We start from the raw sequence: 27,031 nt of genomic DNA, 5'->3' as shown, positions 1-27,031 counted from the left end.
TGATGACGATGCAATGGCAGCGTGAATGAAGCTTGGCGTGGGGAGAGCTGAACGATGCCCAAAGGTGGGGGATCTAAAACCCCCCAGCTGGACCACTTCCCACTCAACACCGACATGGTGGAAAAGCAGGGTGGGAAGAAGGTAAGACTGGAAAAAAAAGCCTACAGACAAACACGCTATGCACAATAACCAAATGTTTGTGTACACAACATGTCATCCCAATTTCAACTGCTGTTTGTCCTTAAAACTTGACACTGAACCACTACATCTGACCAACAATTTCAAAACCTTGGAAGGCCTCACAGACGGTGGGAACGTAGGCTAAAATAAATAAGAAAATTGGTGACTGCTGCAAAGAATGCAGTGTTTGTGTCTCTGAGATTCAGGCAACATGAGGCTGAGTTCTGAGTTCCTCAGGCAGATTCAGAGGCACCTTTGGGACTCGACAGCCTTGTTGGCCTGTTAAGAAATATTCAGTCTTGAAACGCAGGCTATGTAGGCAGCATCCCCCTGAGTTTGACACAGGTACAGCCATGTTGTTTGTGCTGTGTCGGACGCAGCTTGATGATGTCATGGTGTGTGCCAACTGTTCAGCTATACCAGGAGCAGCGACTAGAGGTGAAGAGAAGGGAGGTACAGCTTATGCAGGCATGGATTTACAACCCTCTGCAAAGGATTGCATCAGACTCTGGCATGGAGGAAGGGAGGGAGGGAGGCAGGGAGGGAATGAAGCACACAGGGGTGGGTGGAAAACGGAGTGAGGCGAAAAGAGCAGGCATTGCTAGGAGACCATCAAACAGGGTGTCTTCTGAAGGCAGATGTGAGGAAAGTCTCGAGTCAAAGCTTTCTTTGAATTTAACTAAAGGAAAAAAATAACCCAGTCTAACTCTGGAGATAGACTTTGTTGATTTATAACCATTTTCTACCAATGCAATTTAGTGCAACATTTGCTGTTGTATTATTTTTTTTTTTTTCCTCTCTTAAAGAAATCACTCAATTGCATCTTGTTTTTCCCCGCTTGGAATTACTGTAGCTTCTGCACACGCCCTGGTGTGTACAACATGCTTTTGCATGAATTGTGTGTCGCTGAGCGGAGACACAGACAGAGAGAGGAAGGGAGAGAGAGTCGGAGAGATCAGCTAACTGTAGCTGACACTGTTTGTCTCTACTGTACCATGACATCATGGTCTTATGACTGGGGCAGGGCAGGGGGAGGAGTTCAAAGAGTCGACACATAATGGAAAAACCTGCCCTGAGGACAGAGAGAGAGAGACGAGCAGGGGACAGAGCGATTCAGTGAAATAAATGAGTGCGTGTACTGAACATCACATCTGACCTCCTGCATCTCCTCTATGAGACCTTAAACCCTCCGTACATGAAGCATGCTGGACATCTTGACCTTTTATATCAAAATACATTTTGGACTGAGCAATTTGACAAATGTATCAGGAATTCCCAATAGACGGAATCCATGGAATCCATGGCTGGTGTTTCTCACTGAGGGCTTAGTCCTGTAACGTTTATTTCCAAAGATGGTGTCAACTGTGTTCTACAAGCAGTCTTTACCTGGAATACTCCGCAAAATAGATCATTAAAAAATTAAAAAAAAATAACTTTAGTTGGTAATTGATTTGGATAAAGGTTTACATTAAATTAGTGACTCATTTTAAATTACTTAATGTTTAAATTAGTTTTATGGCCTGTATTACAGCTTTGCTTTGACCGTTCCCCCTAATGCTGTGTGTTGTCAGACGGTGCTTTATATAAGTGTATATTTGTTTGAAACGTCTGGCTTTCACCCACTTCTCCCTCCTCAACCACACACTTATTTAGTTAAACATATTGAGTAATTGCTACTGATACCTACTCAATGAGTATTTGTTGTTTTTCAATACAATCGTAAAGTGAATCCTCTGGATTTTTTGGATTGCTGCTGAGACAAAATACACAATTTGAAGAAGTCTCTTTGAGCTCTAGTTACTTATGGTCAATATATTGATTAGTTGATCAAAACAAAGATTGATATATTTATAATGAAATATGTAATTGTAACCCAACAAGAATTCATGATAAACAACTTTTGCCGCATCTTCTCAGCTATTAACTGCTGTAAAGCCTCTAGTCAGGGTAAGCAAGTCTCTATCAGATCTCAATACAACAAAGAAACCAGTTGAACAAACACATACGTATTCACATCTGTTAATAGCAGATACTCTTGGGTTTGTGATTGTTTCCAGCAGCTGTAGACCACAGAGCCGAGTCGGCGTCAGCTTAGCCTCCTCTCCTTGGGCTCTTTGCTCTGGAATCTAGGAAGAATCTAAATGGAAAAGTTTTGCTCTGCGAAGCCCATAATGGCTAAAAGAGTCGGGGCAAAGAACGGCACCGACTACAGCCACAGGATCCACAGCTAGCTCACATATGACTGACTGCGTTAGCCTACGTCTAAATTACAGTTTTCTTCATTCTGATTTAAAGCTGTGTCAAATCTGACCCATGTCACTTAAAGTTCCCTTTGTGTTCTGGTTTGCCTCTTCCACAGGATAAAGTGTTGTCAAATAAGACTCCCAAATTGGATCGCAGTGATGGGGTCAAAGAGATGAAAGAGAAGGCCCCTAAAAGGAAGCTGCCATTCACTGCTGGAGCTAATGGAGACCAGAAAGATTCTGACTCAGGTAAGAGCACATTGGGATGAGTTTACTTTGATTCTACTGCATGCGACTTTGAAGTGGTAATCAAATGGGAGTTGTTACATCACATCCACTCAAGCTTGCAGGAAGTAGTTAGGTGTGCTCTGCGAAAAGGGGGGCTGGACTTTGTGAGGTGAATGGGCTCCTAGCTCCAGCTTCAAGTCAGCCGTGAGTCCGTGGAAGAACCGAGGAACTTGTTCCTACAGTTGCGTTCTGAAAGGAGAGGAGGACCACACAAAATCATGATCCAATTAAGTGGGACTTTGTTTAACGCACTGGACTGACCAGGTCTGGCTTCTGGTAAGGCTCCGGCCTTGTGTTTTCTTTAATTAGGGAGAGAAGGACTACCGCTCATGCTTGTTTGACTTTGGGCTTTCAGGGTTCAGGATTCAGTTTGTTGATAATGGTCCATCATCACGGAGGCTTTGGAGACGGCCTTCATCATCCACTCTGGCTGTTTATGTTCTTTGATTACACTTGAAAAAGAGTGGAGAGCTAAAAGCATGCCTGCTGCAACAGATAGTTCTAGTAAGATTAGACATGTATTATGTAGACACAATAGTGTTGTGTGTCACTGCTGTGTGGCTCAGTTTGATTGAGAAGCTGTAACTTGTTTTGTCTTGAATCTCTGTGGTTGGTGTACCTGTCGTTGCCTTTTGCAAGATGACTTTAATGTTGCAAGATTATTTACCGTTTGTTGGGGAATTATATACGCTTGTTGTATATTATATTATTATTCTCACTAGCTGGTTTTACATTATTCACATGTTGTTTTAGGCTGTTTTTTGTAGCTTCTCGAAGAAACCGATTTACCGCACCCCCCTCAGTAAGGGGATATGTGAGCCCCCCCTGAGGAACAATAGCTGGACAGTCTATTCATGTGCTGATAGCTTGAGCTCTCATTGGGTTGGGCTGTCTGGTCTTTCAGCCCCTGACTCAACTTTACCTCCATGTGTGCAACATATTACAAATGGAACCTCGCTTAATAGTTTTTCATGTTTACAAACTGTAGAAGCCAGGAAGTTTCCAGGGCTCAAGCCACAAATCAATTCCCACAGTTTACACGATCAACTTGCTAGCATCTGTCTCTCATCTCAGTGCTTCAAGGATGTGTTTCATCACATCGGCAAAATTTGTTTCGTCTTACATTACATTAATTTAGCAGACGCTTTTATTCAAAGCGACTTACAATACAGTATCTATCTATACACCGTAGGCAAAGTGTCTTGCTCAAGGACACATTGACATGCGACTAGTGGAGCCGGGGATCGAACCGCCGATCCTCTGATTGAAGGACGGCCCTGCTCTCCACTTAGCCACGGTCACCCCATTCTTAGCAGCGGCTAGCCTAATAATTCAAGTGTATTTTCTCTGCTCCTATTTCTACTTGGTGTGTCGGGACGTGTGTGTCTGCAGCCCTGTCTCCTGTACATATTGAGTTGTCTCTGCATACGTCTGTGTTTTATAGTCTGACTTTGTTGCATGGCCATTCATGCTTTGACCCTGCTGGGTCAGTGTCTAGCCCCTTTGCAAAATGTAACACCTCTAACACTTCACAGCTCTCCCACTCACACTCAACCATAACCCATTATCAACTCTCCATTCCTCTGTGGCTTGAGCTGATGGAGGTGACCATGGGGTATGGTAGCATACACCAAAGTATTCTGCAGCCACTTCTGGCTCAAACTAAGGCTTCATCCACTCGACTATGCTTTCTTTTAAAACAGCGTTTAAAAACAAAAACAATATCCATCTAGACCACAATTTCAGAAATGAAAGTGTGGCATAAACATTGCAAAAGTAGTGAGTATTAAAACCAAAACGTAGTAGTATGTATGTAGCCTTCGTAAAATGCTTAAGTCTGCCAAAAAGTGAAAGTCAATTTAGACCAGAGTGTTTTATGAAATTTGCTGGTATTGTGTTTTATATGCTACTATGTTACACTGCAAATACTTCACAACAAAAAAACCTAAATATGAACTCAAGTGATTGTCCCAGTTTAAAAGTTGCCATTATTTTAAGACGTGACAGGCAGATTCTCTACAGTGTAGCTCTTAAATACTAATTTCCTACATATTTCAAATGTGTTGCCATTTGGAGGTGTGTTGAAATGTAGTGTCGGACATTGTCTTCAGAGGGAATACCAAATATATCTGAAAGATCAACTTTAGCTTGAGGTTGGGCTATAATGGCAGTAATACATTGCTATCAACTCAGCCTCCAACTGACCCCTCGCTAAGCCCCGCCCCCCACTGTTACTCTGTTAAGCTGTTAGAGCTACCACAGAGTCATCAACTCTGCTTTTGGAAAAAAGAATTACTTTCAGAGAAGCAGACAGAAGGGTCTTCGATATACATTTGAAGGAAATATCCAGGAAGTCAAACTGATTCAGCAACAAAAAACAGGTTTCAAAGTTACATAGAGACGCTAAAGGCTAAAGTTACAGATGAAAGTGTAAAAGTGAACCTGGTGATCGAGATAAAAGACAATGAAATTAAGGAACAGCATTGTTCCTGTACAGCCAGGTATCTTTATTCACTGTTACAATCATTAAAAAGCAAAAGCAGCATGTGTAGACATTCAGTATACCTTCACTAGCTAGCATAGCATAAAAGTGTTAACGCTAGTTAATGATGTGCTAATGTTAGCTCCACAGGATTTCACATAAAAACATAACATAACAGATATCACTATTGCACAACGTTTAGCCATGGCTTGTGTGAAATCAAACGATTGCATGAGAGTCTATGCTACACTATGATCGGCCAGTCTGCGGTCAAAGCGGTCGGACTAAGCAAATGGTTAATCATGCGCATGCTAGTAGCCTGCTTAGTGTGTACAAACATCACAAGAGCCTATGAGTGAGTTAGAGCAGGGACAGGAATATGTACTCGGCGTACATCCGTCCACAGCACACTGCACATCAGTCAAGTTGGAGTTAATCAAAGCTCTCAAAACTTCAATGCACCTTCACAGATTTGCCAAGCCTCCCGTGACCTCCTCATGAAGAGGCTAGTCATTAGCATTCCTCCTCCTTGAGGTCATGCTCCTTCTGCTCTTCCTCCTGCCCGCTAACCACAGCGGTCAGCGATAAATGGTCCAGTCAGCGCTGAGAAGGATAAGTCTCAAGATGCTGCTTACTAGTGAAGACAACTAGTGTTTTTAGTTTTTTTTTTTTTTGTAAAGAGCGCTAGCCTCACTGAAGGACCAAAACAACAAGAAAACAACAGAATCTTTTCTTCCTGTTCTTTATGTCCTTTTAGTTGGAAAACAATTAAATAATGGACAGCTATCATCTTGTGAGGAGCGAGACAAACACAGCCACTTCATTCTGTCGCTTCATGCTGTCAGTGTTCACTTTAACAATGTTTGATTACAGCCAAAAAAAACAAACAGTTTTGTTGTTTTTGACAAATGTTATACTGCTGAAGTGAGCAGATGAATCTATTGAACAACATTAATTGGACTGGACAAGCAGTTTGAGGTTATTTTGGACACTTTCTAACAACTAATCCATTAATCAATAATAAAAATAATTGATGCAGCGCTAATATTTTGATGTCTCTGTCAGACAGTCATTGTGGCTAATGCGTTTAATTAGTTATGTTATGCATGCAACAGTGGAAACATAAAAAACGTTACATGACAGTTTGATGTCATCAGCTATGCTGGCATTCAAAATGAGCTGCACATCACTGTACCCTGTCAGAGCAGGCCTATATCATCCATTCCTCTCCGTAGTCTTTTGTAAAGAATCCGTTTTTCGGTGTGAAAGCAGCCTTCTAGTATATTAATTGTAATTGCAGCAGAGCCTTTGCCACTGGGTCAGTTGTGCGGCACAGTAATGATGATGGACAGGTCTGTGAACGTTGAAGGAAGGTGCAAGCTGAGCCACGTAGAGTGGGTTGCAAAAATCAAGACAATGGTTTGCACAGATCTTCAGCCCACACATGTTTTCCCTCTGGCAGGTTATATTTGTCTCTCTGTCTTCCAGACTCTCACAGGCTCTGAATGACACTGATAGACAGAAGCAGTACAGTCACTGCAGAACTGATTAAATCAGTATGTAACAATCATAGATAGAGAGAGGTCAGGCAGAGCATCATCCACCCCCTGTGTTCATACTGTATTTCTATTAGTCTCTCTTGCTCAATACAAAGCATTGACAAACATCCTGTTGGCCACTTCCTGCCTCGTCTCTCTCGACTTCCTGTTCACGCAGTTTTCATTAGTCCCTAAACAGAGCATTGTTTCACTCTATCGTGCTACGGTCAAACATACCTGCTCTGGCTGGTTGGAGTGGTTCTTCTGGTCGTGGAGGTGTATTCACTATCCGAGCCAGACAGTCTGTTTTGTTTTGGCTTCAGCGAACACGCTGCTGTTGTCTGCCTGCCATATCAAAATCTACCTCTATTATTTCCAGGCATTTATGTTTCATGTGGTCTCCTCCCCTGGCTCAGGTAGGCAGTCTATTCATGGGGTGACATGGCCTACTCAATTAGGCTTGCTTTTTCCTTTTTTCTTATCTTGTTAGTCGAGTTTCAAGCCGTAAGGAGAGTAAGGTTTCACTGATGTCTGTAAGCTGAGTAATATCAATTTATTGAGACACATAGGAGCTCCAGCAGTGTTCCCTAAATAGACATCCAACAGAAATGCACACTATGGGAGCAGGCACAGTATGCTGTGTCATTGTTCGTTCATTTGTGTAATACAGTCATCCACATGTGACATGTATTTTTGAATCACTTGATGATGAACTATAGTAGGGATACGTTGGACACATGTCCAATGTCTTTGCCATCTTTCCTTAAACTCTCAGGGTGATAAATCAAACGCAAACAATATGAAAGCAGAATAATATCCCTTCCTTTGTTAACATGTGAAACAAATAGCTGTGTCCTCTTTTCCACAATTTGTCCAGGCATTTCTCTGCTGGTTTGAGAATCATGAGTCATTTTATACCTAGCTGGTAAAGCTTACCTGCTCAAAGAGCTCCATGTCAGAGATGAGCAGGCCAGTGACGGTGAATCTTGTATTCCAGACTTTGGTCTTGCGTGTCGTTAAGTAGCAGTCCTCCACATGGGTAATAACTGCCTTCCTGGTTCCCGATCTTATAAACATAGCCTGGAAAAGCTAGCCTGGCACTTTCTCTGTTCTGTTGCTCAAAAAAACATGTTGGGACTGCTTCTGTGGTTCCAGCTGTTAAAGTTCTAGTTGAAGGAATGTGTCTTAATGGCAAACGCTTTTGAAAACGTGAGAGCGTATCAAAGAGGGGTGGGGGCACATTAGCTGTAAGTATTCACAGATGTTAGCGAAAGTTCATCAGCTCTGTACTTGTGACTGGAAAAATATTTTCCTGGAAAGCCTTATGCCATCGGAAGCGTCAGCCGCCATGCTTCCTTCTTGCCTTGTTTACTTGTGTGCTTGTGGCCTTGAGCAATGCAGCCAGTCTTGGAACGAGAAAAGGTCTCGAAGGACTTGGACATTCACAAATCTACGGGTGTCTCTGTACATGCACGTTTGACATTTGCTGTTCCTATTTTGGGTAGGAATCTTTATTGTCTCTAGTGTTTTCTTGCACTGGGAGTTGGTCCCCTTCAGTGATTGAAGTGTTACAGTCATGTGTAGCTTTACCCTCCGTAAGGGTCATCAGATGGTATGTTACCACTGAAAATAATTGCTGGGTGTGTCTCTGTGGAGCAGCTGCTTTTGTCCAGTAGCACGGTGTCTCCAGTAAGCCGAGCAGGCATGCAGGCAGGCATGTGGCGACCTTGGCAAGGCCACATTGAATTGAAATGTAAACCAACTATTTCATAATAACCCTGGGTCTGCCAAGTCACACCCTCTTTCCTCTCTCTCTTCTGCATGCGGACTGATTGGCTATGAGACAGACAGACATAAACACACTGCTGGTTGGCCACTCCCTTCCTCAGGGGCAGCTGGGTAATAAGACAAAAGTCTGCCCCTGCTACCACCAAACCTCTCGCATACTAGTGCTGTGAAAAAGTATTTGCCCCCTTCCTGGTTTCTTATTTTTTTGCATATTTGACACACTTAAATGTTTCAGATCATCAAACTAATTTTAATATTAGACAAAGATAACCAGAGTAAATACAAAATGCAATTTTTAAAATGATGATTTAATTTATTAAGGGAGAAAAGCTATCCAAACCTACTTGGCCCTATGTGAAAAAGTAATTGCCCCCCCTTGATAAATCATGAGTGAACTGTGATTGTTTTGGAAAGCTGAGTTCAATTTCACTAACCACACCCAGGCCTGATTACTGACAGACCTGTTGAATCAAGAAATCACTTAAATAGAACCTGTCTGACAAAGTGAATTCGGCTAAAAGATCTCAAAAAGCAACACATCATGCTGCGATGTAAAGAAATTCAAGAACAGATGAGAAACAAAGTAATTGACATGAATCAGTCTGGAAAGACCAAAGAACAACATCTGAAGAACTGCAGGCCTCAGTCTCCTCAGTTAAGGTCAGTGTTCATGATTCAACAATAAGAAAGAGACTGGGCACAAATAGCATCCATGGGAGAGTTCCATGGCGAAAGCCACTGCTGACCAAAAAGAACACAAAGGCTCGTCTCACATTTGCCAAACAACATCTTGATGATCCCCGAGACTTTTGGGCAAATATTCTGTGGACTGACGAGACAAAAGTAGAATTTTTTAGAAGGTGTGCGTTCCGTTACATCTGGCGTAAACCTGACACAGCATTTCATAAAAACAACATCATACCAACAGTCACACATGGTGGTGGTGGTGTGACGGTCTGGGGCTGCTTTGCAGCTGCAGGACCTGGACAACTTGCCATCACATCAGTTTGTGACCTCAAGCTTAAGCGCACTTGTGTTGTCCAGCAGGACAATGATCCGAAACACACCAGCAAGTCCACCTCTGAATGGCTCAAAAAAAGTAAAATGAAGGTTCTGGATTGGCCTAGTCAAAGTCTGGACTTAAATCTGATTGAGATGCTGTGGCGTGACCTTAAACGAGCTGTTTATGCTCAAAAACCATCCAATGTGGCTGAATTAAAACAATTCTGCAAATAACAGTGGGCCAAAATTCCTCCACAGTGACGTGAAAGACTCATTGTCAGTTATCGCAAACGCTTGATTGCAATTGTTGCCGCCAAGGGTGACAAAACCAGTTATTAGGTTTAGGGGGCAATTACTTTTTCACATAGGGCCAAGTCGGTTTGGATAGCTTTTCTCCCTCAATAAATGAAATCATCATTTTAAAAACTGCATTTTGTATTTACTCGGGTTATCTTTGTGTAATATCAAAATTAGTTTGATGATCTGAAACATTTAAGTGTGACAAATATGCAAAAAAATAAGAAACCAGGAAGGGGTCAGATACTTTTTCACAGCATGTATGTTGTTGTTTTTTTACAGAGGGTTACTTTGACGTTAGGCATGGAAACTAGCTGACTTTGTGCGACCATTATGATGTATTCACTGTGCTTTTGTTAGATATAGGTGAAGGCCTTAGTTTAGATGACAAATTTAAGAAATAAACAGTTTAATTATGTTTCGGGGAGACAATGTAATGATGTGGCAAAAAAGATAATAACTAATTAAGTACTTTTTAGCAGTCATATTAAGAGATCAATAATAAATTGAGCCAATAATTTCACAAACATGTTTAATATCTTTTACTGGTATAACAATAATAACACTTACCCTTCACAAGTTTCAGTCAATTGGATTTGTTTGCGTGTGTGAATGATTTGATAATAAAAATCTTTAATCCGTAGACCACCTTTCAAAATACAAGCAATAAAACCATCAGGTTTAATAGATAACGATTTTAGTATATAAAAACTATTATAGTGCATACATAGGTACGAAAAGGAAAAGAACAAATAAAGAAATGAAATCGACATTACAAATGAAAATAACACTCAAGTGAAATAAGGAAAGGCTCTGCAGTAAAAGTATGTTTTAAGAAGGGATTAAAGGAGATCACTGACTCAGCCGACCCGATTTCCTCAGGCGGAGCGTTCCAGACCCTCAGGGCCCTAACTGCAGAATGCTCTGTCCCCTTTAGTTGTCAGATGGGTCTCTGGAACAGACTCTAGACCTCTGCTCCAGGATATGTGAATGTGACGTTAAGTGCATGAATACACATGTGTCTACGCAGCCCAATAAAATGAACGTCTCTCCTCTAACTGTCGTTACAGAGAAACCAGGTCCAGAGCGGAAGCGCATTAAAAAGGAGCCAACCAACACCCGGAAGGCGGGTTTGCCTTTTGGAATGGGGATGCCAGGGATCCGGGCCGGGTACCCCCTCTCTGAGCGGCAGCAGGTGGCCTTGCTCATGCAAATGACAGCTGAGGAGTCCGTCAACAGTCCAGGTGCGTGCTTATCATGGAGGCCACGTCTTCTGTGGACGGCTGGCAGACAAGGAAAGAGGGTGTGTGTGTGTGTGTGTGTGTGTGTGTGTGTGTGTGTGTGTGTGTGTGTGTGTGTGTGTGTGTGTGTGTGTGTGTGTGTGTGTGTGTGTGTGTCCAGGTGCTTAATTTAAATCTAGTCATACACGCTAATCCACGTGAATTCTTATTATAGTCAGTCAGAAAGTGGTTCTGTTTTTGCAGCCATAATAGTCACGTATTTGTTCATCTACAGTTTATTATTGTTATATAATACAGCATGGGGCTGTCCAGGAAATGAAACCAACTCTTTTGTTGGTATTGCGTTAATCTGGAACTAATTGTGCAATCTCAGCATCTGCTGTTAGATGATTATTCATAATATTTACTTCCTCCTAATGTCCTGTCAAGTGGTATATTTATTATTGGTAGACAAAGTCATTTGGCCCTCAATGTATTTAGATACCTTGAATAGCGTTATTTTTGCAACATTGTGCCTATTTTTCTTTACTGTTGAGATCATTTAGAAAAGACAGTTTAGATTGGTGAGCACCAATGCTAAGCCACTTTTATTTGTGTATTCCCTTGCATGCCTGAAGGCATGGGCATAGATTAAGTAAGTGTGTTTTAAATATAATTTGGGACAAAAGCTGTGCAAACTCAATAATGCAAATGTGATTACGGCTTGGATTTAATCTTGTAAATGTGATGAAATGAGCTCAAGTGAAGTAGGTCCAAGTGCTCTGCTGTTGATTGCTAGAGTAAGATTGCCCCCTTCTGGCTGTAAGCACTCCAAACAAACCTGTATTCATAGTATTAGTGGAAATAAGGGTCGACAAAATAGAAACAACGATAAAAACAGATTGACTGTTGGAGTGTTGAAATGTGTGTCCATCTCCTACTTACAGACACAACACCAAAGCATCAGTCACAGTCCAGTATGGGTCAGAAGGGAACGCCAAACTCTGCATCTAAAACCAAAGACAAAGTGAATAAACGAAATGAGAGAGGAGAGACTCGGCTGCACAGATCAGCAATCCGTGGAGAGGTACGCCGCATCAAGGAGCTCATCAGCGAGGGAGCTGATGTGAATGTAAAAGACTTTGCAGGTGAGAGGCTTTTTGTATAGACTGCCCTTGTACTTTGTGCATGTACCAATGTATATCCATTCATATGTTCGATACACCTCTCACGCAGTAGTTTCCTCTCCGGTTTAGGCTGGACTGCATTGCATGAGGCGTGCAACAGAGGGTATTATGATGTGGCCAAGCAGCTGCTGGCAGCCGGAGCAGAGGTCAACACCAAGGGTCTGGAGGATGACACCCCTCTACACGATGCATCCAGCAGTGGACATTTCAAGGTAAAACAATAAAAAGCAGAGACAATGTAGGCAGTTCATGTCTGAATACACTCAACATTATAGGTAAAGAACAAAATAACATTTCTAAATTCATAATGCAAAACAATAGATCCAGTAATTATGAGACTGCATAAGAGATTATTACCCTGACTGTCTGTCGAGCTTATCCATGAAGCTAGTGGTACATTAACTTTGTAACCTCTTTAAAGTCTGAACCACAAGAGAACTTTGTCTTATCACCTCTTAAATTGCGATTTATTCGTTTCAGGTGGTTAAACTACTTTTACGGTATGGAGGGGACCCACGTCAAAGCAACAGGAGGGGTGAAACAGCACTGAAGGTTGCCAACTCTCCAACTATGCTGAATCTATTGCTGGGGAAAGGCACTTACACCTCGAGTGAAGAAAGTTCATCAGGTATTTATGATGAAATCTTACAGACACTTAATAACATGACTTTTATAAGTTATGTAAATTCTTAGTATAGATCATGGGGCTGCTGTGTTTGATCCTGCCTCTTTGTTTCTCCACAGAATCTTCAGAGGAGGAAGATGCACCCTCATTTGCCCCGTCCAGCTCTGTCGATGGCAATAACACGGACTCAGAGTTTGAGAAGTTGAAGTTGAAAGGGAAAACCATAGACCCTCCTAAATCTGCTGTCACACCCGTAAAAGACGAATATGAATTTGATGAAGATGATGAGGAGGAACGTGTTCCTCCTGTGGACGATAAACACCTCTTGAAAAAAGACTTCCGTAAGGAAATTGTCACCAAGGCCAACAGCGCGATCGCCATACCCAAGATGGAGGTCAAAACCTATTCCAAAAGCAACTCGCTCACACCAAAGAAAACTGTCAGGCGGATCATCTCTGACAGTAACAGTTCAGACGAGGATGACAGGACGTGTTTCACGCCAGCGCCTACGCCGCGGCAACAAGCCCAGCAAACAAATACTAAGACTAGAGACTCTGGCAACGTGAGCTCTAAACAACAAAAAGACAGGAATAAAGTCAAAAAGAAACGGAAGAAAGAGAGTAAAAACAATGTCAGTAAAGAAGTGCGGTTTGGTAAAGTCAATGACAAGTTCTGTACATCTGACTCTGATTGTGGAGATATGGAGAGTGAGGATGATAAGGGCTCAAACAGTATAAAGGACTCTTCTGCAACAAGTCTGAAAGACTCCCCTGGCTTTAACGCATCCTCCTCATCTTCCCATGGAAACTCGAACTCTCAGAAACAAGTACCATCATTAGCAGAACAGCATCCAAAGCAGTGGAGGACAGATGGCTGGAAGACTGTGTCATCTCCGACGTGGTCCGACGTCAGTTCTCTCTCAGATTCAGTCAGAACAAGACTGTCCAGTGAGTCTGACTACTCCTCCGCTGATTCCAGTGTAGAGTCAATAAAACAAGTGAAGAGGAAAGCGCAGGAGAACAAAAAGAAGAATAACAATGTGCACAGTAGCACAGTAGACAAGAAGAACTCTGAGCTCTACAAAAACTCCAATGCAGACAGTGCGATCTCCAAAACCGATGTAGATGGCAAAGTGCTGAAAAAGCATAAGGTGAAGCACAAGCACAAAAATAAGGAAAAGGACAAAGCTCCTAGTCTAGTTCTCAATCAAGACATGAATGAGAAATTTGTCAAGAGCTATTCTTTTGATTTTGACGATTCAAGGCAGAAGTCCCTAATTGTTGAGGCAGAATCGCCAGCTGAGAGCAAGGTCAAGTTATCCAAACACGAAAAAGACCATTCAAAAAAAGAGGATAGGCTTTCAAAAAGCAAGTCTGAGGATAAGGATTGGTCATCTGTAAAAGACGTGCACAGAACAGCAAAAGAGGAGAAAAATAAGAAAACAAAGGACTCCACCAAGGATAAGACGATTAAGGAGGAGAGGGAGAAGCCTTTAAAATCTGACAAGGAAAGAAATGTCAAGGAGAAGGAGAAGCCCAAGGAGGATAAACAAAAGGCTCACAAAGAGGAGAAAAAGAAAAAGTCCAAGGACAAGTCCTCCTCAAAGGCAGACAGGAAAAGTGAGCAGAAAGAGGAAAAACATCTAAAGGTGGACAAGGAGAAAAACCCCAAGGAGGAGAAGGACAAATGTAAAAAAGACAAAACACAGAAGGAAGAGTCTGAGTACGAAAGCTATGACGTTAACAACCACTTCCTCAACTTGGAGGACACAAAGCTCAGTGCCTCGGATGACCATCATGACAGATGGGGTTCAGAGATGTCCTCTGATTCCTCCCTTTATGGAGATGACAGTTGGGACGCTCCTGTCAAGGAGTACAAGGAATATAAAGCCAACAACGCTGTTAAACTAATTGTTGAGACCGTTAAGGAAGAGACAAGGAGGAAAGAAAACAAAGTCAAGGACAAGAAATCAGATCACAATGAGAAAAGATCAGAGAAAGAAGCCCCTTCTAAGAAGAAAGACAAAGATTCCTCAGAAAAGACAAATGAAAAGAAAAAGGACTGGTCAGAAAAACAGAAATTAAACTCCAGTCACTCAGTTGAAAAAGAAAAGAAGCGGAAGGAGTCCACAGACACAGTCAAAGACAAAAAAGACAAGGAGTCTTTAGACAACAGTCGAGACCGTAAAGACTCGTATGACTTCACGAAGGAAAGAAAAGAGGTAAAAATCAAGCAGGAAACTGTAAGAGATGAATATGGCAATGATACTTTCTTCAAAGACATTGATGTTGTCGGTAAATCGTGTGATATCAGAGAAAGAAACCATTCTGGAAAGGAGAAAGAGAAGAAGGGCGAGGGAATGGAAAAGCGAGAAAAGACGAAAGCTGACAAGCACAAAGAGAAAACAAAGGACAGAGGAGCTGATCAGGAGAAAGATAAGAGCGAGAAAAGCTCTGCAGAAAAAACTGTCAAGGAAAAGGATGCAGACAGGGGCACCAAAGACAAGAAGGAGGGAGTCAAAGACAAACACAAAGAGTGTCATGGCAAAGACAAAGATCGAAAGATGTCTTCAGAACAGACCAAGGACAAGAAAGAAAAGGCCTCTCAAGACAAACATGCTGATAGGGAGAAGGATTTTCTGGAGGTAAAGAAAGAGGAAAGAAAACCTGAGAAAATCCGTGAGAAAACGTGGTACAAGATAGCTGACATCTTCACAGATGAAAGTGATGATGACGAGGACAGCTACAATGGGGGTGTTGCACTTGTGGCTGACTCCATCAGAAAAGACTTAACACCTGATCAGGATGAGCTGGATCATTTCCCATCAGAAAAAATAAGAAAATCTTCTGCAGAGGCTAAACATAACACAGAAAAGGCAAAGGACAAAGACCACAAAGAAAAGAAGAAAGAAAAGACCACATTTGACACAGGTAAAGAAAGAAAAGGCTCTCTAGAGAAACACAATAAAGACAAGAAAGATTCTGTAGATGCAAAACACAAGGAAAGAAAAGACAGAATTTCACTGGACTCAAATCAGGAGAAGAAAAATAAGCAGAAGCTGTTGGACAAAAGAGACACCAGTGAGGAAAAGACAAAGAGCAAATATAAAGACAAGCTCGACCATTCTAAGGAAAGGAAACCCTCAAAAGGCAGCGGTGAGAATGAAAAGTCCCTCTTAGAAAAATTGGAGGAAGAAGCCATGAATGACTACAAGGATGACTCCAATGACAAGAACAGTGAAATCTCTTCAGATAGTTTCACTGACCGAGGTCATGAGCCAGTCCTTACTACTTACTATGAATCCATCAGCCTGACTGATGTGACTGAGGACAGGAGAGACTCCCTGTCCATATCTACACCCCAAGACAAGTTCAGAGAGAAAGAGAGGCACCGGCATTCTTCTTCATCCTCGTCCAAGAAAAGCCACGACAAGGAGAAAGAAAAGGTCAAGAAGGACAAAGGAGACAAACGTGACAAGACAGAGGAGATCAGAGAGTCCTACAGCCGCAGAGAGAGTCTGCCTTTTGAGAAAGAGCCCATGCCTCTAGAAGCAGACCCTTACACATTCCCATATGGAAGTAAGGGAGACGGCGAAGACGACTTTGATAAAACATTGGAATTTGAAAAAGAGATGTCCAAAAAGGACAAGGACAAAGCAGCTGGTGTCATCAGTGACAGGACGAAGGACAAAAAGAAAAAGGAGAAACATAAGGAAAAAATAAAGGAGGAGAAGAATAAGTACATTGATGGCTTTGGGTCACTTAAACACTCCAAAGAGGATGTGAAGTTAGGGTTGAAAGATAGTCCACAGGTCACTGTTCTGAAAGACAGGTCAAAAGAAGAAAGTCCTAAATTTGATATGAAAAAAGACAGAAGTCGGGATACATTGGACAAAGACAACAGAATGGACCACAGTAAATCTAAGGCTAAGGATGAAAATGAAAAGCTCACTCAGTCCAAGGACACAGTAAGGAAAGATAATCGTCCACGTGAAAAACTGCTGGTGGATGGTGATTATCAAATGACAAGTTTTGGTCAGATGTTGAGTCTAAAAGACCAGGAGATTGAAGAGCGCCACAAGAGACATAAAGAAAGGATGAAGCAAATGGAGAAGCTGAGACCCAAGTCAGGGGACCCTAAACTCAAGGACAAGACCAAGTCCACAGAGGAAGTACGGAAAAACCGCAGTGAGCTATCATCAAAGAAGTCCAACAGTCTGGAGTCTGGTCTGAAAGAGAAGAAGCTGAAAGATGTGGGTCTCCCAGCCCAAATGATGTCCCCAAGCAGGAAGTTCCAGCCTACAGACAGTCAAAACTCAAAGGACTGGCTTGCTGGCCATCAAATGAAGGAGAACCTTCCTGCTTCTCCCAGGCCAGATCAAAACAGGCCAACTGGTGTTCCCACGCCAACGTCTGTCATCTCCTGCCCCAGCTTTGAGGAAGTAATGCAGACTCCACGTACCCCGTCCTGTAGTGCGGAGGATTACCCTGACATTATGTTGGATGGGCTGGACTGCCAGAACTCATCGGCTATGACTATGTCAATGAACGCCTGCTCGCCATCCTTCTTTGAAAGGTATTTAAACGTGCAAACATACTGCAGAGTTAATGTTTTGATCATTTTAACTTTTGCACTCTGTTGAATGTGACATATTGTCTAATGTTTTGTCTTTCTGTTGTCCACCCAGCAGGTATTCTAACTCCCAGAGTTTCCAGGAGGGTACATGTCCCACCCCTGCTAAGAACCTCCAGCTACCACTTGTCAGCCGCTCTGCATCTTCTGACGTCCGCAGGCCTCTGGAGGATGAGTTCAAGGCTGAGGCTGACAAGTTCCTTCGGCAGCAGAGTGATCCAGCAGCTGAATTTGATCAGTCATCACCCTCCCAAACTCTAGAGGACAAATCAGCAACTGTGGATAGACTGGAGTGCCTCCCGTCTCCTTATTTCTCCCCACTTAGAATGTTGTCCCCTCGGCGGGAGCCAGCCCTTCCAACACCAGATGTGGCAGCACCAACCCTTGCTGCCACTGAGGGGAATGAACATTTTCCTGACAATGTATACAACAATTTCTTGCCCAGACCCTGTACTCCAGTTCACAGGCCAGACCCCCAGGAGCCCTGTTTCGACATTGCTGCTCCACCAACCCCAGCTCCTGCTGCTTTGCCACCCCTGGATATCGATGACATCTCTGAGCCTCACCACAGTGAACCTAACCTGGTCCTGTCAGATCTTCCCTCTGTCACTGAAGAACAGGAGCAGGAAGAGGAAGAGGAGGAGGAAGAGGAGGAGGAGGATGAAGAAGAAGAAGAAGAGGAGGAGGAGGAGGAGGAGGACTTTGAGGACGAAGGTGATATGGATGAGAGAGCTGATGGAGACCACTGTGCAGTGGAGGAGCCGGAGCAAACAAGGGACCCATGTTCCTTCTCCCCTCCAGTTGAGGACCCTCTTAGGAAGAGCTGGCCTGCAGAGTCTCCTGACCGACAGGAACCAGAGGTCCAAGAGCTCTCCCCAACACACTCTGCACCCAACCATGGAGAGAACTGTTTTGAACACAGCATTGGTTGGGACCCTGAGATGGATCTCAAATCCCCCCACAGGACGTATGGAGAGATAGAGGCTGCTGTCTCCAAAATAACTAGTCCATACCATTCAGACAGTGAGATGCAGCACTTGACTGGTCACCCCTCCGTCACACCCCCTTATGCTACCTGGAACAGGTGGCATAAAGAGGACCCAGAGGACTTTGAAGAACAGAAGGAGGCTGTGGCTGACATCACCTCTCCAGAGAGGCCTGACACAGCTATTGATGAGGAACCCAACTATTTAAACACCTCATCATCCTCCAATAGACTGGAGTCTTTCTTCCAGGATTGCAACAAGCCTAGCATAGAGGAAAGTCATCAGATGGACACTGAGTCAACATGTGACGAACCAGACAGCAGACAGACCACGCACAGCTTCAGTGCTACCACTGAAAGCCACATGGCTCCAGCTGTGGGCCCTGAGCCTGTGGTGCCCTGGGCAGACCCATTCTCAGCTGATGCAGATGAACTGGATGACCTGGGACCGTTCTCTTTGCCTGACCTACCACTACCAGACAAGTCGGAAGAAGCTGAGTCTCGAGACCCAGAACTAGTTGATCGCAACAAGACTGTGCTGACCCACATTAGACCTACCATTACTGACAGAGATGACCGGGACATAATGGAGATGGACTTACCAAGCCTGGGTAAGACTTCATGCCCTGCTGGTGAGCAAGGTTTAGGAGAACCTACCGGACAAGACTTAGTTTTACCGTCACCCCATGCCGAATTCCAGCAAGAGCTGGACCCCGAGCCAATTAACGGCTCTCGCTCTCTAATACAACAACAGGGCGGCATGTTGGAAAGAAAAGGACCTTATGGAGAACCTGATGAGTCGGATCCCAGCGTGTTGTTTTCATCTGTGAAATCAGATCTCAGTAAGCAACATCACATTCAGATCCACTCCCTTACTGAGTCTTTGCCGTTACCAATGGATTCAGTGTCTGCTATCAAATCAGAGGTGAGACAGAAGGAGATGTCTGAGCCCGTAACAGAATCCGTTACATGCAGTCCTGTTCCTCAGCTCCCAGTGGCAGTCACCCTCTCCAGCACAGTGGAACTACCAGACACTCAGGAGACCACATCCAAGCCAACGCCGGTAACCCTGACCACTGTCTCCACCACTGTAGATATCCCCAAGAAGGTGGATGAAATCCCTCAAAGGATAACTCGCAATCGCGCCAAGAACAATCCCTCTGTTGCTGCTGTCCCTCCTACCTCCTGCATAATAACCCCGTCTGCCACTGCCACCCCTGTAACGACCAGTCCGACAGTGACCCTTAACCCAATTCCTACTAGAACCCCGACACCCACCTCAGCATCTTCCTTCCCAGCTCTGAAGAATGAATCTGTGCTTACTGTGTCCTCGACTGCATCTAACACAACCCCAGCAGTGTCTGTACCTACTTCTGTGACAACTTCTGCCCCACTGGTTATCAGTAAGATGACAAAAGGTCGCCCTGTCCCCTTGGACGAAGAGGAATCTCAGACCCAGCACCCACGGAAGAGGAAATTCCCACGTTCTGCTGGGCAGCAGGTCCAGGTCCAGCTGGTAAACACAGCCATGCAGCAGACCAGGGAAATGATCCAACAGACTTTGGCTGTAGTAGTCAATGCCATCAAGCTGGACGATATTGAGCCCTACATCAGTGACCGCTCCAACCCATACTTTGAGTACCTGCAGATCAGGAAGAAGATCGAGGAAAAGAGGAAGATTCTGTGCTACATCACCCCACAGGCCCCACAGTGTTACGCTGAATACGTGACCTACACCGGCTCTTACCTGCTGGACGGCAAGCCCCTCAGCAAGCTTCACATCCCTGTGGTAAGTTATGACGTCTTTACCCCTTTCTTTCTGACAATATAGACAAAGCAGTGAGTAGGTTTTGAAAAGTTTGGAATGAAAGTCTGATTCTGGGATTCAAAAAATTACCTACATGGCAGGAGTTTATTTTTCTAGACATCAATACACTATCTCACTGTAGAAATGTTAACAAAACTTGTTTTGATTCTGGCTGATGTAATATTAAGACGGTATATAATACAATGTTGTGTTGGCTCATCAGATTGCCCCACCTCCATCGCTGTCAGAACCTCTGAAGGAGCTTTTCAGACAACAGGAGGCAGTGAGAGGGAAGCTCAGGTTGCAGCACAGCATAGAACGGGTAAGGAATACATCTGCACATTCTCTATCCTTAATTCACTCTTTGCTCACTCCCTGTTATACATACAGCAACATACGTGCACTGTACACTATGAAGTTTTCTTTTAATGAAAGATCAAAGCCTCTTTTAATAGAAATGCAAGTGAAATCTGCATACCTCCTACTATAGAGAAATGCAGACAGAAATCGATTAAATATCTCGCTAGTTATGTGACGACGATTTCTGTGAACTCTTGCTGATCCAAGACCCGTTTCTATTAACCTCACTAACCAGCCCATTGGTTAGCCTAATGCCCAACTTTAATTGGAATGTTAATTTTCTCCTTTGCTCATGTTCACAGGAGAAGCTGATTGTGTCGTGTGAGCAGGAGGTTTTAAGGGTCCACTGCAGAGCAGCCAGAACAATAGCCAATCAGGCTGTGCCATTCAGTGCCTGCACCATGCTGTTGGACTCTGAAGTATACAATATGCCATCAGAGAGCCAGGTAGGAAATATTAGCATACACTCAAGTGTCGGGTCAATTGTAACTGATTTCATTAGATGCAGCCAATTAATACATAATCCAGTACTTAATCTACATTGTAACTTGGTGTGTGTTCTCAGGGAGATGAGAACAAATCTGTGAGAGATCGCTTCAACGCTCGTCAGTTCATTTCCTGGATCCAGGATGTGGATGATAAATATGACCGTATGAAGGTAAATATCGGCAATCTGCCGTGATTTAAGATGTCTTCAGTTGAAGGCGTTTATACCGAGATCTTGTGTATACACCAAGTGGATTTATGCTTCGCTTCTCCTCCCCCAGACATGTTTGTTGATGCGGCAACAGCACGAGGCAGCAGCCCTCAACGCAGTGCAAAGGATGGAGTGGCAGTTGAAGGTCCAGGAGCTGGACCCAGCAGGGCACAAGTCCCTCTGTGTCAACGAAGTGCCGTCCTTCTACGTGCCAATGGTCGATGTCAACGACGACTTTGTCCTGCTGCCTGCATGACACGTTTGTGCTCACAAATTAAGAGCAAACTTTGTCTGAATCACTTCTTCTCAAAGAGACTTCGTTGAACTGAACGAATGGAAAGGGCTAGCAAGTTTGAAAGAGGACTTTACACAGGAAAAAATTATATTCGATAGAAAAAGAGTAAAGATGAAAAACTTGCTCTGGATTCCCTTCCGTGAAGAAGGAAACCTGTTTTTACTGGGGGAAAAGAAAACACACAACTTGCACTTTCATCCTCAAAAGTTTTTACGCTTATGTTTGATCAGAGTGTGAGAAGCAGAAACAGTTTTTGCTTCGGGGCTCTGACATCGGGACACAACTCCTCAGTGCTCAGTTTCGGTGAGACAGGGGACAGAGATATATTTTCTGCATTCAATTTTGGTCCCTGCTTCAATAGAACCACCACTGGGAGGAGGTATCGGAGAAGAGCTCTCCCAACAGCGTGGTGCCTGTCCTGAGGGAGGACTGAGGAGAAGCCTCCCCTGTTGACCCAGGGCTCCTGGTGGGCCAGGAGAACTCGACCGAGTCCAGCGCCGACCCGGAGGAAGTCAACGGAGCATGTGGATCTTCACCGTTGAACAGCTGGGATGGACAGACCAGGAAGCTAGAACCAGCCGCTGATGGTTTTGGGGCTATAAGACCATATACCCAGAGGACGCCCTCTCTGTTCACACTGCACCAGGCAGGCCTAGCTTAACAGTCGTACAACAGAGCCTGCAGAAGGTTGGCATACAGCAGAGGGCTAGCGGTGTGTGTGTGTGTGTGTGTGTGTGTGTGTGTGTGTGTGTGTGTGTGTGTGTGTGTGTGTGTGTGTGTGTGTGTGTGTGTGTGCGCACATCAGGGGCCAGTGTCCGAGAGGAAGAGACTGACCCCGCAGCCTCTCGGCCTGTCTGAACAGAAGAGGACAGGCATGGATCTCTGAGGACAGACCGGAGTGTTCCTCAGACACCCTGCTTGTTCCAAACACAAACACATCAGACCGCCACGGACTGCAAAGACACCACAGGACAACCTGAAGAAACAAACATAACGAATGTTGAGATTCAAAGAGACTATTGAGAAATTGTGCTTTGGCAGGAGGAGAGAAATATTGTTTTTGTCTATTTCTTTACTTGGGCATTTCATTGTTTCTGAGGAAGTGACTTGAAACACTACAGAGCCAATATTAGTTTAATGGAAAAAAAAAAAAGAAAAATGAAAAAAAGTTGTATTCCGTAAATTATGTACAGTTTTTATATTCGTTAACCAATGTATTCTTGCTGCCTTCTAGATAATTTATTTTGCCACACATTACTGCACAGTTGTAAATAACCTATGTACTGTAATATCACTCAGTTAAGTGTAAAGAAAAAACATAAAAGAAATAAAAATTATCTTTTTATGTACAGTTCACTTTTGGGCAGCACTTTCCCCCCTCCCCCCCTCATATCCATGGGCCAAAATGTGTACACGATTCTGTCAGTATTTGAAAGACTCCAGTGCACAGCTGAATGATCCCATCTCTAGATTCAGCCCAGGCTTTGTAACTCACCTGGCGTGGATCACCACAACTCACAAATAGCTGACAGAGAACACCTCTGGATTTAAACCGGCCTCCCACTGGCCAACCACCACATAGTCCCTCAGATGTAGCAGAATAGTTGTTGAGGATTTATTTAAAGAATAGACAGAGGATTATTATTCATTGCTTTACTACACAATTATATCTGAAAAAATTCGAACCAAGAAAATGCCTTGTTCAGTGAAAAAAACAAATGTACTCATTGTTGGGCAAAGTCACATAGATATATATGGGTGGGATGAAAGTGAGAGAGATGTCATTCACGAGCAGAACCGTCATGTTAATGTAGAATGGTTTCAAATTCATTTTCCTTGTTTTTAATTTACAAAAATTGGACTGAAATCATTTCTAATCATCACAAAACAGCATTGTCTCTAAAACCAACAGGACGCAGGTTTTCCAGCACTTCATTGCGGGTTCTGTTCTCCCAGCTTGTTCAGCTCTTCACATAGAATAGACGGAAGAGTTGTAAAAGCCACTGAACGGTTTCCTTCTTTACAGACTTTTAACATTGGGTTTCCGTCTTCCACTTTGTCCAAATTGGTGAGCAGCTTATTTTTTTTTTAAATTGCTGTTCCAACTTTACCCACTGAATGGCACTAGTGTGTCAGAAAACTCAAGAACCTATTTGGCTTTGCATCAGACCTGTGGCCTTTTACTTGAATGAGTGTTTTTAAATTTCCCCTTATAAGGATTCTTACACAACACTTGCATCGGTTTGATAGTCAGTTAAATAATAATAGGCCCAAGCTTTCAGCCCCAGTCACATTGGACTTCTAATTTTTATCAATGTTTAATTTACAAGGGGTTCGGTTAGTGTTGTCAGGGATTTTAAATGTTGGGTTCCGTCATCATATCACTCCGTTTGGGTGGTGGTATTTGCCATAAGCGCGTTCTTGTTTCAGTCCCAAGCAGACCAGTTACAATACTTAAATCTTCTTAGAATGAACCAAAACTTGGACAGACAGTAACACAAACAGTGGAGGCAAAAAAAAATCCCATTTAAAATGTTGATTTGTGATGACTTGTATTGATTCTCTATTTTCTTGTCTTTTTGAGTGGGTCTTTCCCAACCCGACACACGGGCGTCTGTGTGAGAGAGAGCTGCTCCTGTATCCTGATGGCAATATTCTCTGAAACGTTTAAGTTATGTACACACTGTCAGTCAGCATGGCTGTGTATGGTATGTCTAGTCAAGTGCAATGGTTGTGGAGGCTGTGCAGACAAGGTGGCTAGATGTATAGTCCTGGGTAATTTTGAGAGATACACACACATCCTGGTTGGTATAGACTTGCATACTTGGATACAAATAGCCAGACATTTGGTTTTTAAACCCCTGTTTGTCATGTTTTTTGTTTGTTTTTAAACTAGTTGTTGGTTTCCTACACAGTTTTGGGGGAAGAGGTTTAAGGGTGTCTTTTGTTCACAGAATCCTTGTGTGTGTGTGTGTGTGTGTGTGTGTGTGTGTGTGTGTGTGTGTGTGTGTGTGTGTGTGTGTGTTTTTTTTTTTTTTTTTTAGCTCAGTGTCTGTAGTTTTGAATGTTGTTGTGTTGATCTTCGGGGTTTTTGTTCCTGTATAAAGCATAAACACCAGTGGCATGTCAATCACGTTGCTTATCGAGCAGAATGTATACCGTTACTATGCCCTGACCGACCACGCCCTCTCTCACTATTGTTTACAAGACATCAAGTGTTTTCCGTTTCACACGTCACCTATTTCTTTTCTTTTTTTAAGCCCTGCCTTTGATTTTACTTCTGTAATCAGTCATTTATTCGAACCACAAAGGCTTGAAATGGTGATGGTTGACACGACTGACGGCAACTTGTCCCTCAGTTTGCGGTACACCGCTGTACAGAGCAATAGGCTGAACACGTCCACCCACTTTGATTCTCCGGTATGAACATTCAACTCACAAAGAGTGACTTCTGGATAAATTGAATACAGACACAAACGAGCATCAGTCCTCAGACGCATGTAGAGCACTTGGCCGTGGTGATACAGATGCTAGCCTGACACCACCTCAGTCAGCAACATATTACCTCTATTCTCCTCACATTCACTCATAATGTTTATTTTAGATTTGTTATTTGTTGTTTTTTTTCTTACTGGACATGAATATACATAATTGCTATTTTTTCATTCTATAGAATCACGATTTCAAGCCTTTTTTTCTAGTTTTTGTTTGTTTATTTTTTAATTAAAACCCAGACTGTAGCTATTTCTTTGTTCCTATTTTTTAGAGTGGAAAATGACTAATAAAAAGCATGGAGAACTACTCTTTAAATGGTGAGAAACAAACCTATTTATTATTTTGTTTTGTTTTTTCTGACACCTGTGGTATGTTTTGAGTTGAAGTTGGTCTCCGCTGTGTAAATTTTCCTCCTTGTAATGCGTGAAAGAGACATACTGTACATAGCTCTGTAAATAAAACCTCCCAGGACGTTTTGCACCCTCCTCTTTGTACTAGTCTGAAAAATTGTGTAGAATGTGGGGTTCTAACAGCAACGAGCTGCGTGCGCTTGCTGCAGGTGATTATAATGTAACAATGTAACATTTTTTTATTTGTACAATGTAGTTTATTTGTGTACATATTGTTGGAGCAGCTAAGAGGGGGAGGGAGGGGGTATATGAGGGGGGTTGTTGATGCTATTGTCAGTGCTGTAACAGAAATCCAGTACTTTCACCTCTAGCTGTTGTTGATTTCCTGCAAAATAAAGACAAAAAAAGACATAAAAAAATAATAAAAACGTGAGAAACCGAAAATGAAGATGGATGGGAAAAAAAAGACTAAAACTGAAAAGTAAAAATTCTAAATTGTTATTTTCTACAGTTGCATGTACAGAGAGCGCGAGAACTGCTGTTGTTCCTCAGAGATTATGTTCGTTAATAAAACTTTGAAATATTACCAGCTGTCCTCTGGTCATTGATTTTGTGTTGATGTTGTTTGTCATGATGTAAAAGCTGCATGTTATGCCACCACCACATAAAGTTTTTATTCTGATACACCCAAAAATATATCCACTCACAAGAACAGCGTTGACTTCATCTGAAAATATACCTTTGAAATATATTATATTTGAAATATACCATGAATGTACAATACATTAGAAATGTTGCCAGATCTGTTACAGATGTTGATCTGTTACAGATGTTGATCTTATGGCTTGGAGGAGTTTCGCACTCAACACAGAACGTCTCACACCAAAATCTGATTTCTGTAGAAAAGCCCAGATTCATGGACTATAGTAAATATAGTTAAATAACTCAATTTGTTGCCATTACATAACTCATGCTCGTTGGAGTCTGTTCACCTAAACGCTCATATATTTTTTTTACCAAACCTACTCATGGCATTTACTGTCACAAGGCAGAGAAACCTGTTTGTGCTGTAATGTATCACATCTACAAGACATGTAACATGTTTCTTAACTTGGCTTTAAGTGTAATGAAACTAGTGGCCATATAGCAGGCAGTGAGGCTAATGGAAGGTACTGTTGAATGGCGTTATGGAAATGTAGGATTCATCTTTTTGTGGCTTGATCCACACTCCAAATGTCAGGAGACCTCAGCATCTGCTGCTTTGATTTTGAACATTGTTTTGTTTTCGTTATTATCCCTTCTGTCACAATATTAACCTTGTCTATTAAATTATCTGCTGAGTCACATAGATCCAAACATATGAAGATGAGCAACAGATGTCTGCTGACTGTGTGCTGACTTGTGTCTCGTATGACTCAGAGGCCACCCAGAAGTTAGCCACTGAAGTTGACGAGCAGGTATCTCATAGGTCGATCCCGCGATGACCCCGCCCTCCTCCTTCCCCGTGCGCACCTGCCGCCGCTGCATCGCGTGGCTCTCCGGCGTGCGTGCGCGCTCACT

General features: G+C 43.0%; 1 protein-coding gene across 2 annotated transcripts; it reads left to right on the top strand.

Moving 5' to 3' along the window:
* Nucleotides 1-26,057, top strand: ankrd11 (ankyrin repeat domain 11). Of its 2 annotated transcripts, none has more exons than XM_068712811.1 (12): nt 1-141; nt 2,540-2,672; nt 10,889-11,062; nt 11,986-12,186; nt 12,295-12,437; nt 12,706-12,853; nt 12,970-17,425; nt 17,541-20,256; nt 20,498-20,596; nt 20,937-21,080; nt 21,200-21,292; nt 21,402-26,057. In XM_068712811.1, the coding sequence occupies exons 1-12, from the start codon at nt 55-57 to the stop codon at nt 21,585-21,587; spliced, it is 8,580 nt and encodes a 2,859-aa protein (XP_068568912.1). In that variant the 5' UTR covers nt 1-54; the 3' UTR covers nt 21,588-26,057. The 2 variants fall into 2 exon arrangements, with proteins under 2 accessions (XP_068568912.1, XP_068568911.1); XM_068712810.1 differs by having other exon boundaries at nt 17,538-20,256.
* The last annotated feature ends 974 nt before the right edge of the window (nt 26,058-27,031 follow it).

The sequence above is a fragment of the Cebidichthys violaceus genome, unplaced genomic scaffold (assembly GCF_023349555.1).
Source record: "Cebidichthys violaceus isolate CVI_PGR_0920_01 unplaced genomic scaffold, fCebVio1.0.p SCAF_174, whole genome shotgun sequence".
Lineage (NCBI taxonomy): Eukaryota > Metazoa > Chordata > Actinopteri > Perciformes > Stichaeidae > Cebidichthys > Cebidichthys violaceus.
Note: the sequence above shows the minus strand (reverse complement) of the source record. Positions and strands in the feature narration are given on the sequence as shown.

Bases quoted from the DNA above. Each gene is read 5' to 3' on its own strand.
- ankrd11 (XM_068712810.1), top strand. From the start codon at position 55: ATGCCCAAAGGTGGGGGATCTAAAACCCCCCAGCTGGACCACTTCCCA. The intron at 20,597-20,936 runs GTAAGGAATACA...TCATGTTCACAG, and splicing joins TGCAGCACAGCATAGAACGG to GAGAAGCTGATTGTGTCGTG. The intron at 21,293-21,401 runs GTAAATATCGGC...CTCCTCCCCCAG, and splicing joins ATAAATATGACCGTATGAAG to ACATGTTTGTTGATGCGGCA.